This window comes from Aethalodelphis obliquidens, unplaced genomic scaffold (genome assembly GCF_003676395.1).
Source record: "Aethalodelphis obliquidens isolate GAN/ISIS:26980383/991018 unplaced genomic scaffold, ASM367639v1 scaffold23, whole genome shotgun sequence".
Lineage (NCBI taxonomy): Eukaryota > Metazoa > Chordata > Mammalia > Artiodactyla > Delphinidae > Aethalodelphis > Aethalodelphis obliquidens.
Genome location: NW_020837967.1, coordinates 12,270,851 through 12,284,949, shown reverse-complemented (window position 1 = coordinate 12,284,949; position 14,099 = coordinate 12,270,851). Strand labels below are relative to the sequence as shown.

Genomic DNA, 14,099 nt, shown 5'->3' with positions numbered 1-14,099 from the left:
CTAGATTCCACATATATGCGTTAATATACGATACTTGTTTTCTCTTTGTGACTTACTTCACTCTGTATGACAGTCTTTAGGTCTATCCACATCTCTATAAATGACCCAATTTTGTTCCTTTTTATGGCTGAGTAATATTCCATTGTATATATGCACCACATCTTCTTTATCCATTTGTCTGTCAATAGGCATTTAGGTTGCTTCCATGACCTGGCTATTGTAAATAGTGCTGCAATGAACATTGGGGGTGCATGTGTCTTTTTGAGTTATGGTTTTCTCTGGGAATATGCCCAGTAGTGGGATTGCTGGGTCATATGGTAATTCTATTTTTAGTTCTTTAAGGAACCTCCATACTGTTCTCCATAGTGGCCGTATCAATTTACATTCACCAACAGTGCAAAAGGGTTCTCTTTTCTCCACACCCTCCCCAGCCATTTGTTGTTTGTAGATTTTTTGATGATGGCCATTCTGACTGGTATGAGATGATACCTCATTGTAGTTTTGATTTGCATTTCTCTAATAATTAGTGATGTTGAGCATCTTTTCATGTGTTTGTTGGCCATCTGTATATCTTCTTTGGAGGAATGTCTATTCAGGTCTTCTGCCCATTTTTTGATTGGGTTGTTTGTTTTTTTAATATTGATCTGCATGAGCTATTTGTATATTTTGTAGATTTTTGTCTTTTGATTCGTTTGCAATTATTTCCTCCCATTCTGAGAGTTGTCTTTTCATCTTGTTTATGGTTTGCTTTGCTGTGCAGAAGCTTTTAAGTTTCATTAGGTCCCATTTGTTTATTTTTGTTTTTATTTCCTACTCTCGAAGGCAGGTCAAAAAAGATCTTGCTGTGATTTATGTCAAAGAGCATTCTTCCTATGTTTTCCTCTGAGAGTTTTATAGTTTCCGGTCTTACTTTTAGGTCTTTAATCCATTTTGAGTTTATTTTTGTGTATTGTGTTAGGGAGTGTTCTAATTTCATTAACTGACACTGTTTATTCTTTTTTATTTTTTTAAGAAAACAAATGAGCAGCTAAGATGTTTGCTTAGCTCTAAGTATTGGATTTTCTAATCTTTTAAAAAGTCTTGTTGCCAAAAAATGACGTACAGAAATGAAACTCACAGAACTAAGAGAGCATAACTTATCTCCCAGGCCAGTAAGTATATGATTAAAAAGAAAAAAAATCAATATTGCATGACAGAGAGCTTTTGGGTTAGTGAAGATGTGGAGATGCTAGGAGAGTAGAGTGCCCAGGAGGGCATGTATGCTCCATACCCTTTCCCATGTAACTTGCCCTATACGTTTCTTCTGTCTGATTTCCTGAGTTCATTCCTGTACCAGGTGATTGGAGTAGACCAGAACACTGTCATTACTGTGTTTTTGAGTATAACTTAATGCTGAGATCTTCTGACCAAGATGGCAGCATAGGAGGCTCCTGACTTCCCCTCTTCCCATGGATACACTGAATGTACAGCTACACAAGGAGAAACTTCCCTTGAGAGAAATCCAAGATTAGCTGAGTGACTGCTATACATGAGGCAACTGAGAAAATACCCATAATGAAAGTGCACACATCTAGGTGCTTACTGTGATCCTCTGGAGCCCAAAAGAGCCAGTGGGTACTTCCCCTCCCTTGTTCCTTTGGCTCAGTCCAAGGATAAAACCAAGTCACCAGCATCTCTCTGGAAGGAGCTTGCACACATGTCTGGCACCCAGCTTTTGTGGCTGCCACCTGAGGACAGGCCCCCAGGTCGTCTTGCTCTGAGAGACAATGGGGTTTGCATTCATGAGTCCCACAGGACTGTAGCACACAAAGAAGCAATTGTTAACAGGCACACCTGTGAGCACTTGCATCACTTGCATTGGCTATCCCCTCAAGGCTCAGTAGAGAGGGAGCAGACAAAATACCTGTCTCCCAGTTCATCCCTGGAGAGGATCTGACTGCATACTTTTCCAGCATGCTGCTGCCTGAGGGACTGCCAGCAAATCTAGGTGCTGACTGCGATCTTCCCCTTTGGCAAACTGATGGCTCTTGGCACACCCAAAACTACTGGATGCCACTGAGGACAAAGATGGTGCCTTGAACAATCACAAAGGTTTGCAAGACAACCAGGAGCTTGAGCTAAACTGATTGATGAAGTTCATGTTGTACAGAAAACCACTCTGACAAGACTGGAAGAGGTAGCTATTTATCTGATGTACAAAAACTAACAGTGAGTAAAGAAAAATGAAGAAACAGGGGAATATGTTCCAGACAAAAAACAAGATAAATCTCTAAAAACTGACCTTAATGAAACAGAAGTAAGTGATTTACCCAAATGAGTTCAAAATAACAGTCATAAGTATGCTCACTGGACTTCCCTGGCAGGCCAGTGGTGAAGATTCTGTGTTTCCATTGCAGGGGCCACAGGTTTGATCCCTGGTTGGGGGACCAAGATCCCGTATGCCACACAGTGCAGCCAAAAAACAAACAAAAAAAAGATGCTCACTGAGGTCAGGAGAGCAATGTATGAACAAAGTGAGAATTTCAACGAAGAGACAGAAAATATAAAAAGTACTAAATAGAAATCATAGTACTGAAGAATACAATAACTGACTGGAAGTTTTAATAGAGGGGTTCAACAACAGACTGTATCAAGTAAAAGAAAAGATCAATGCACTTGAAAACGTATCAGCAGAACTGATCCAATTAGAGGAGCAGAGAGAGAACAAAAAGAATGAAAAAGAGTGAAGATAGCTTAAGGGACATATGGGACACCATCAAGTAGACCAATATTCACATTATAGGGATTTCAGAATGAGAAGAGAGAGAGAAAGGGGCAGAAGGATTATTCAGAGAGGACTTCCCAGGTGGTGCAGTGGTTAAGAATCTGTCTGCCAATGCAGGGGACACGGGTTCGAGCCCTGGTCTGGGAAGAACCCACATGCCTCAGAGCACCTAAGCCCATGCACCACAACTACTGAGGCTGTGTTCTAGAGCCTGCAAACCACAACTACTGAGCCCATGTGCCACAACTACTGAAGCCTGCATGCCTAGAGCCTGTGCTCTGCAACAAGAGAAGCCACCTCAGTGAGAAGCCCGCCCACCACAACGAAGAGTAGCCCCGCTCGCCGCAACTAGAGAAAGCTTGTGTGCGGCAATGAAGACCCAACGCAGCCAAACATAAATTAAAAATAAAATGATTATTCAAAGAACTAATGGCTGAAAACTTCCTTAACCTGGGGAAAAAAACAGACATCCAGATCCAGAAAGCTCAAAAATACCAAAAAAAGATGAATCATAAGGCATTTACACTGAAACACATTAAAATCAAATTATCAGAAGTTAACAACAAGGAAAGAATCTTAAAAGCAAGAAGAGAAAAGCAATTTGTTATTTACAAGGGAAATTTTAAAGACTGTTAGTAGATTTTTCTGCAGAAACCTTGCAGGCAAGAGAGAGTGGGGTGAGGTATTCGAAGTGCTGAAAGAAAAAACCTGCTAACCAAGAGTACTTTATTAAGTAAAGTTGTTCTTCAGAAATAAAGGAGAGATAAAGAAATTTCCAGACAAACAAAAGCTGAAAAAGATCTTTACCACTAGACCAGACTTATAAGAAATGTTAAAGGGAGTTCTTCAAGCTAAAATGAAAGAATGCTAGTAAGTAACAAGAATTATATATATAAAAGAAAAACTCACTGGTAAAGGTAAATATATAGTTAATTCAGAATACTCATAATGGTGGTGGAAAAATCACTTATAACTCTAGTATAAAAGTTAAAAGACAAAAGTTTTAAAAATAACTATAACTACAATAGTTTGTTAGTGGATATGCAATATAAAAAGTTATAAATTGTGATATCAAAAACATAAAATATGCTGGAAGGTGTAAAAATGTAGAGCCTCTGTATGAGTTTGAAGTTAGTTGTTATCAGCTTAAAATTGATTGTATAAGATGTTTTATGTAAGCCTCATAGTAACCACAGATCAAATACTTACACACAGAAGATAAATACAATGAATTGAAGCATATCACTACAGAAAATCAAATCACAAAGGAGAGTGAGAGAAAGAAAGGAATAAAGGAATTACAAAACAGCAGAAAACAGCTACCAAAATGGCAATAGTAAACCATACCTATCAACAGTTACTTTAAATGTAGATGGACTAAATTCTCCAATCAAAAGACACAGACTGGGTTAAGAGTTTAAGAAAAAGACTTAACTATATGCTGCCCACAGACACTCACTTCAGTTTTAAGAACACACGTAGATTAAAAGTAAGGTATGGAAAAAGATTTTCCATGCAAATGGAAACCAAAAGAAAACAGAGGTAGGTATACTTATGCCAGAAAAGTAGACTTTTAAGCCAAAACTTGTAACAAGAGACAAAAGAAAGATCATTATTCAATAATAAAGAGGTCAATTCATCAAGAGGATATTAACAACTGTAAATGTTTATAAATATTTATGTATCCAATCATAATACCTAAATATATAAAGCAAATATTAACGGATCTAGAGGCAGAAAGAGACAGCAATACAATAAAAATAGGGAACTTCATATCTCACTTTCAACAATGGAGTGATCATTCAGACAGAAAATCAATAAGGAAACATTGGACTTAAACTACATATTCGAGCAGGTGAACCTTACAGAAATACATAGAACATTTCATCAAACAGCAGCAGAATGCACATTTTACTGAAGTGCACATAAGACATTCTCCAGGATAGATAATTTTTTTAGGCCACAAGACAAGTCTTAACAATTTTAAGAGGCCTGAATTCATATCAGGCATCTTTTCTGACCAAAATGGTATAAAACTACAAATTAACAGCAGAAGGAAAACTGGAAAATTCACAAATACATGGAGATTAAAAAATATCCTCCTGAACAACCAATGGGACAAAGAAGAAATCAAAAGGGAAATCTAAAAATATCTTGAGATAAATGAAAATGGAAACAAAACATAAAACTTAAGGGATTCAGCAGAGGCAATTCTAAGAGGAAATTTATAGAGATAAATGCCTATATGAAGAAAAAAGAAAGATCTCAAAAAACAACCTAACTTTACACATCAAGGAACTAAAAAAGAAGAACAAACCAAGCCCAAAGTTAGCAGAAGAAGGAAATATCAAAGATCAGAATGGAAATAAAAGAAATGGAGACTAAAAAGATCCATTAGATAGATATCACTAGAATGATAGAAAAGATCATTGAAACTAAGAGCTTTCTTAAGATAAAAAATTTGACAAAACTTTGGCTAGACTAAGAAAAAAGAGAAAGTATAAATAAAATCAGAAATGAAAGAGGAGACACTACAACTGCTAACACAGAAAACAAAGGACCATAAGAAACTATTGTACTATGAACAATCATATGCCAACAAATTGGACAACCTAGGACATATGGATAAATTCCTAGAAACATACCACCAATCAAGATTGAATCACAAAGAAACAGAAAATCTGAACAGACCAAATACTAGTAAGGAAATAGAATCAGTAATTATAAAAGTTCTGACAAAGAAAAATCCAGGACCAGATGGCTTCACTGGGGAACCTTACCAAACAGTTAAAGAAGAATTAATACCAATTCTTATCAAAGTCTTCCGAAATAGAGAAGAGAGAACACTTCCAAACTCATTTTTCAAGGCCAGCATTACCCTGATACCAAAGCCAAATGAGGACACTACAAGAAAAGAAACTTACAGACCAATATAGCCAATGAACATAGATGCAAAAATACTCAACAAAATCTTAGCAAATCATATTCAACAGTACATCAAAAAGATCATATACCACGATCAAGCTGGATTTATTCCTGAGATGCAAGGATGGTTCAACATGCACAAATCAATCAATGTGATATGCCACATTAACAAAATGAAGGATAAAAGTCATATGACGATCTCAATAGATGCAGAAAAAGCATCTGACAAAATTCAACATCCTCTCATGATAAAAACTCTTAAGTCAGATATAGATAGAATGCATCTCAACAAAATAGAGTCCATATATGACAAGCCCATAGCTAACATCATACTTAAGGCTAGCAAGATACTAAGCAGAAAGCTTTTCCTCCTCTAAGATCAGGAAAAAGACAAGGACACTCACTCTCACCATTTTTATTCAACATAATACTGGAAATCCTAGCCAGAGCAATTAGTCAAGAAAAAGAAATAAAAGGCATACAAACTGGAAAGGAAGAAGTAAAACTGTCACTATTTACAGATGCCTGTATTGTATATAGAAAACCCTAAAGACTCCAAAAAAAAACCTGTTAGAACTAATAAATAAATGAATTCAGTAAGGTTGCAGGATTCAAAATCAATATACAGAAATGTGTTGTGTTTCTATGTGCTAATAACAGACTATCAGAAAGGGAAATTAAGAAAACAATCCCATTTACAATTGCATCAAGAAAATACTTAGGAATAAATTTAACTAAAGGGGTGAAAGTCCTGTATACTGAAAACTGTAAGACAATGATGAAAGAAACTGAACAAGGCACAAATAAATGGAATGATATTTCATGTTCTTAGATTGGAAGAATTAATATTGTTAAAATTTCGATGCTACCCAAAACAATCTACAGATTCAATGCAATCCCTATCAAAATTCCAATAAATAGAATGAAAAAAATCCTAAAATTTGTATGGAACCACAAAAGACTCCAAATAGCCAAGCAATCTTGAGAAAGAAGAACAAAGCTGGAGGCATTATACTTTCTGATTTCAAAGTATATTACAAAGCTATAGTAATCAAAACAGTATGGCTTTGGGATTAAGGAAAAAAGACACATAGATCAATGGAACAGAGTACAGATCCCAGAAATAAATCCATGCTTATATGGTCAATTCATTTTTCAATAATGGAGCCAAGAATATACAATGCGGAAGAACTGTTTCTCAACAAACTGGATAACTGTGCTAGGAAAACTGGATAGCCACATGCAAAAGAATATACCATACACAAAAATCAACTCAAAATGGATTAAAGACTTGAATGTTATACCTGAAATGTAAAACTCCTAAAAGAAAACATAGACGGTAAGCTCCTTGACATAAGTCTTGGTAATCATATTTTGTATTTTGTATTTAACACCAAAAGCAAATGCAACAAAAACGAAAATAAACAAGTTGGACTACATCAAACTAAAAATATTCTGCACAGCAAAAGAAAACATCAACAAAGTGAAAAGGCAGCCTATGGAATAGGAGAAAATATTTGCAAACCATGTATCTAATAAGGGATTCTATCCAAAATAAATACGGAACTCATACAACTCAATAGCAAGAAAACAAATAACCCAATTAAAATATGGGCAAAAGACCTAAACAGCCATTTTTCCAAATAAGACATATAAATGGCCAAGAGGTTCATGAAAATGTGCTCAGCATCACTAATCATCAGAGAAATACAAATCAAAAGCACAATGAGACATCACCTCACACCTGTTAAGATGTCTATTATCAAAAAGACAAGAGTTAACAAATCCTGGAAAGGATGTAGAGAAAACAGAACCCTTATAGTCTGTTGGTGGAAACGTAACTGGAACAGACACTGTGCAAAACAGTATGGAATTTCCTCAAGAAATTAAAAATAGAAAACTACCATATGATCCAGGAATCCCACTACTGGGTGTATATCAAAGGAAACAAAATGACTTCCTTAGAGAGATATCTATACTCTCCTGTTCATTGAAGCATTATTTAAAGTAGCCAAAGTATGAAAACAACTTAAGTGTTCATCTATGGATGAATGGATAAAGAATATGTGGTATATATACACAATGGAATATTATTCAGCCCCCAAAAGAATGAAATCCTGCCTTTGTGACAACATGGATGTATCTGGAGGGCATTAAGCTAAGTGAAATAAGCCAAATAGAGAAAGAGAAAAACTGCATGGTATCACATACATGTGAAATCTAAAAACAAAACAAAACAAAGACAGTTGACCTCAAAGAAACAGATTTTAGAATGTTGGCTGCCAGGGACTAGGGTCTGGGGGAAATAGAGAGATGCCGACAAAAGGATACCAACTTTCATTTATACAATGAATAAGGTCTGAGGATCTAATGTATAACACGGTGACTACAGTTTCTAACACTGTACAATATAATTGAAATTTACTGAGAATAAAACTTAAGTGTTCCCACCCGAAAAGAAAAAAGGTACATATGTGAGGTGATGAAAATATTAATTAACTTGATGGTGGAAATTCTTTTGCAATGTATATATATATATCAAATTATCACGCTATACCCTTTAAATATAGACATCTATTTATTTCCTTGAGGTAAAACTTTAGAAGTAAAAATTTATTTTATTTTATTTTTTACTTTTACCTTGGTACTTTTAGTTATATGCAGCACCCAAGACATACCCCTGTTGTAAGTGAAAACCCCGGTCTCTTCCTTCCACGGGCATCTCTGTATCTATACAACCATTTTTCTAAAAACTGGAAAAGGCAAGAGGACAATAATAGCCAGGAAACTTCCCATAATCGTAGAAGTAAAAGGGTTTTCTGATCATGAAATTCCTCCTAACAACCACTTCTTTTCTTTCACATGTGTTCACAACTCTCAAGCTCTAGTCTCCTTCTTACTCACTAATTTCTAATAGACACTTTGACGGTGCAGAGGAAACACTGAAATGGAGGGCAGATGAGCTAGACTTGTGTCCTGCCTCTAATACTTTGTGTGTGACCTTGGACACAATTAACCTGCTTGAACCTGTTTCTTCTACAACATGGGAGGAATAATTCTTGCCTTCTAGGGATTTCTGCAATCAATCAAAAAATATATAGTTTCCTCAAATTCTTTGTGCACAAGAGAGGTCTACCTAAATTGAGTAATTAAATGTTTTTAATGCAAATTCTGGTGATGATATTTTCAATACATTGTTAGTAGCAGACTTTTAAAAATAACACTAATTGTGCAAATATGTTTTATATTATGTAGTAGCACAGCTCCCCCAGCATTTAATTTAAATGGTTCTACTAGTAAGATTAGTTGAGTGTAAATGTTATCATTAAATTTTAAAATTAATTATATGTCTCTATCTTGTTTTATTGAATAATCAATATATCAAATTTTACCTTTTATTACAAGTTGCTGAATCTAAAACTTTATGGTCTGCAGGTTAGTGAGAGTGGCTTTTAGAGATACGATCTTGTATTTCTCTAAGCAGCGCCTTACTCACATATTGCTTCCTAGGTAGTACCTAATATAGGAAGCAATTAGGTAAGTGAACCAAAAAGACACTTTCTTTGGTCATCAGCTATGATGTAGGAGAATAATCTGCCAAGAGCAATCCTTGGAATTCACCAAAGAGCTGGGTTAGTGTGGTGCATCTCTTGGCTTATGACTGACAATCCTACACTGTTTTTCTGATGATGGGCACAAAATCTAATGGTAAAGTTCTTCCTGGCAGAGCTGAAGTTGTAATTTAAGCTCATATAACAGACCACATGAGCTGCTGTACCATCCTATGTGCTTAATGGAACTGAGCAGTTGCAACTTAGTATCCTTAGGGTGATCAAGCTGTCTAATCAGTAATGGATGCCAATTTCTTAATCTCCAAAGTAAAAACAGGCAGGTAGGTTGATCTAGGGGCATTTAAGGTCACTACTAACTCCCCATTTTCTGATTCTGTGCTTGATTAGGCTTCTGATCACTGCAAGACTTACGCTTTCTATTTGCTATTTATGAGCCACCAAATTATTTTTCTAATAAAAGGTTTAGTTTTACAACTTCTCTAGTTTTTGTGCATTAATATTCTGTGACTTCTAGGCTGGCTATAATATTTGGAAGCATCGTCTGATTTTTAAAATCTAGTGCTTTAATGCTTACAGAAATATTATCTTAGAAGAAATGTTCTAAACTGCTGTCTCCTCTAGAGAAGTTTTTGCTGCCTAAAATGCTGAGTTTCCCATCCTTACGCATTCCTTCAATGATCTTAACCAATCAAAGTTGGAAATATTTCAGTAAGTTGCTATGGTATAAAAGGACTTTGTGAAGATCCTTACAATACTGGAAGGTGCTTCAATCATTTAATAAAACACAGGCAATTACTAGCTTTTATTATTATATTGTAAGAATGCAATATTCCCATTGGTTATCACACAGAAGATATTTCAATAAAGTAAAGTACAGTAATTCTTGAGTATTCGTACTTTCACAACTCAGAATTAAAAATCATCTTACATACCTAATTTTTTTCATGTATTCATTCATTGAATAATTAATTATTGAGGACTGACTGTGTATTGAGTTCTTGTGCCAGGTATTGAAGAGAAAATAATTTCTTATAAATAGTCACAGTCCTAGTTTTTAAAGAATTTAGAATCCAGTTGAAGTGGCATACATTAATTTTTAAAAATCATTTAAATAAAAGTAAAATTTAAATATTGAGCTACCTAGGCACTGGGTGTGTGAGAGAGCATATGGGGAAAGAGACTTAATATGCTTTATGATTTTTTTTTTTTTGCGGTACGCGGGACTCTCACTGTTGTGGCCTCTCCCATTGCGGAGCCCAGGCTCGGGAGGCGCAGGCTCAGTGGCCATGGCTCACGGGCCCAGCCGCTCCGCGGCATGTGGGATCTTCCCTGACCGGGGCACGAACCCGCGTCCCCTGCATCGGCAGGCGGACTCTCAACCACTGTACCACCAGGGAAGCCCCTGCTTTATGATTCTTATGCTAACAGTCTAAAAACTTGGTCATCAGAAGCTTGTGGCCATGAGTAAATGTTCCCAACATCACCTAGTAAGTGACAAAGCTTGGAAAATACTCAACTTTCTTATTTACTTAGGGTAGATTCATTCTGTCTAGTAGGTCACGGGATAAGCTTCAGATAAGTTGCTCACTGTAGCTCTGTCTAAAGTATACTTACAATCTACTTGTACATCTTTGGGCCTTAGTACCTCAGTTTTTTTAAGTGGGAGGACAGAGTATATCAGTTCTTAAAATAATAGAAGGAAATAATTATTATGGCTAACATTTAGTATTACTTCATATTGGATCACACTTTGGTGTTATTCAAATTGTTTGAAATGCATTTCTCAAAGTGTACATCTAAGTATGTTTAGTTTTCTTCCTCTTTTGCTATTTTGACCTGTAAAGTGGCTTTATCACACTGGTCAGATCTCTTTCAGCAAAATGATGTCATTTTCTGAAAGCCATGGTCACGAGTAAGTCTATGCTACCCCATAGTAATTTTCTTTCTTGCTCATTAAGGTGAGACAAGAGAAGAAATAACTCTGTTCAGGCCACATGCTTTCATTATTTTAAAAGATAAAATTGTCATTTGGGCAAATAAATACTATTTTTGTATTATAAAGAGAACAGAAATTTCTATCTTTAAGTTTCCAAAACAAACTCTTCTTTTCCTATAATTTCGTTTTCTACTAAAGTTACAGCTTTCAATAAGATGTAGACATGAAAATTCATTTATGTCTTTAGGACCTTACATTTCTTACTTAGATTTGAATGGTACTTAGTGACATATTCTAGGTCTTTTCTGACTATTTTATATGTCCCACAAAGAAATAGTAGGGATAGACTGTTGTCAGCTACTCTATTTAATATTTCAAAGTCAGGAAAACTTTTTTCTTAAGTGATTTTAATTACCCACAATCCTAGATTTTTAAAAGATGTGTTCATCTTATGGTACATATTATTCAAAAGTTTTGGAAATTTAATATCAATATATTATGCCACTTGCCTCTATCTGAAGATCAAAACTAACAAATTATCCTTTGTTTTTTTTAATACGAGGGACGTATTGCAACTAGCATAAAATAAATGTATTTGCTTTGTTCGAGGCGTCGTTTACAGCAACTCATATATTATAGTGCCCAATACATGTTAATAAACATTTGTTGAATGAACAAATGAATGAATGAATAAACGAGTGACATTTAACCACATACTTTACTTCACATATTAACAGTATTAACAGCTGCAGTGTAACATTTGTCATCTCGGGGCATTTGTATCAAGCAGTTTAAAATTCCAGTCTACCCCCAAAAAACCCAAGGTTACTAAAATATTAATATGAATCTGATGATCAATGTTTATAAGTATACATTTAGTAAAAAATAGGCTAACCAATACATACCATTATCAAAATATCTGACTGTTGAATTTCTGGATACACTGGGATCAAAATTTGCCATTAAAGGTGCTATGTACTGTGTGGCTGTTAGCATTCGATGTACAACTTCTCCAGTGTATATGAAACCTATAATTAGAAAAATAATACATATGTTAAGAAAAAGTCCAGAAAATTTTAATTAAAATATCACAACTCACCTTCAGTCACATTTCAAAAATAAAATATCATGGTAGCTAAAAAGAAGCAACATAATTAATGTCTTAATGTCTGATCAGCAATAGTTGAGTCTGGATTAGGTGACAAATTCCCATATGATTTGGTAGCACCTTGCAGACTGGTAAATCAGAAATCTATAGTATGTACAACTTTAATTGCAGGAAAGTGACTATTACCTGGAAGAGATTATTAGGCTGAAGAGGCTAGTATAGTACTATAAGTAATTCAAACATTAAATTTGCCTTCAGTAATCCCTTGTTATCTTAAACGCTAGTCAAACAGGCAAGTCCAGCTTACAAATGAATGTATTTTAATGATGTTGAATTGCTTTTTTTTTTTTTTTAATTTATTTAGTTTTGGCTGTGTTGGGTCTTCGTTGCTGCACGCAGGCTTTCTCTAGTTGCAGCGAGTGGGGGCTACTCTTCCTTGCGGTGCGCGGGCTTCTCATTGCGGTGGCTTCTCTTGTTGCGGAGCACCGGCTCTAGGCTCGCGGGCTCAGTAGTTGTGATTTGCAGGCTCTAGAGCGCAGGCTCAGCAGTTGTGGTGCACGGGCTCAGTTGCTCCGCGGCATGTGGGATCTTCCCGGACCAGGACTCGAACCCGTATTCTCTGCATTGGCAGGCGGATTCTTAACCACTGCGCCACCAGGGAAGCCCTGAATTGCTTTTCTTAATCTCAGTTTAGGACATTTTAGAAATCACACATATGTATCTTTAATACTAAAATGAAGAAAATGTTTTGGACCATCTTTTCTAAGTTGAAAGGAGGCTAAACACTCATGCAAAAACTTCACATTTCTCAGATTGCTCAAGTAGCACTGTATCAAGGAGGTAGACTATATGTTTTCAGGTAAGATGGTAAGACATTGATAATGCATAAATGCCTCTCTATTTAGAGAGTTATCAATGCCAGCCTATTCTAGCTGTTGGATAAGGAGAGCGAATTTACTATGGAGAACTTCAGTCTTGAATTAACTTTCAATACCTCCCATGTTACAACCCTACCCACTTTCAATTATTCACATTGGGTTTATTTACTTTGCGGATTACCCATGACAAATTGTTAATCCTATACTGGCTTCTTGCCTCCAAGGTCTTTAGCTGCCTAAAAGGAGAGTCAGCTCAGGGAATACCAACCAATTTTTCATATTAATCTAGGAAGTGCACAATTAAGAACATAAAAAATGCACACATACACACATACATTATTACAAAATAAAATCCAAAGCAAGTTATTTGTGACAATGCAATTGTAATGTTTAGGCAATCGTAAGTTAACTACGTATCTGGGGTTACTATAGATCATTTTTCTATTTCCATTAGAATTAATTTAAAAAGTGGGACTTTTTTTAAAACCACAAAATTATGTAGAATTTAAACTTCTAAAAGTGTAAAACTTTTATCTCACTTCATGGTCTGAATAAAGCTTTCATTGGCATATCACAGCCTTTATTGTTTCAAATTCTCAACTGTAATTTCTAGGTGAGTTATTGGAGAATTAAATCTGTAGTCATTTACTTTGAAATCAGTTGCTGTCTTTCCAGCAATGTCGTCTTTCCTTTGAGTTCCTTTTTTTTTTTTTTTTTTTTTTGCGGTATGCGGGCCTCTCACTGTTGTGGCCTCTCCCGTTGCGGAGCACAGGCTCCGGACGCGCAGGCTCAGTGGCCATGGTTCACGGGCCTAGCATCTCAGCGGCATGTGGGATCTTCCCGGACCGGGGCACGAACCCGTGTCCCCTGCATTGGCAGGCGGACTCTCAACCACTGCGCCACCAGGGAAGCCCCA

General features: G+C 35.9%; 1 protein-coding gene across 1 annotated transcript in view; it reads right to left on the bottom strand.

Moving 5' to 3' along the window:
* The window catches only part of PLXDC2 (plexin domain containing 2), a 416,593-nt gene that overhangs the window by 136,179 nt on the left and 266,315 nt on the right, over positions 1-14,099 (bottom strand). The window contains exon 6 of the mRNA XM_027121784.1: positions 12,103-12,225. Within this exon, the coding sequence (XP_026977585.1) occupies positions 12,103-12,225 (123 nt within the window). The remainder of the gene's footprint in view (positions 1-12,102; positions 12,226-14,099) is intronic.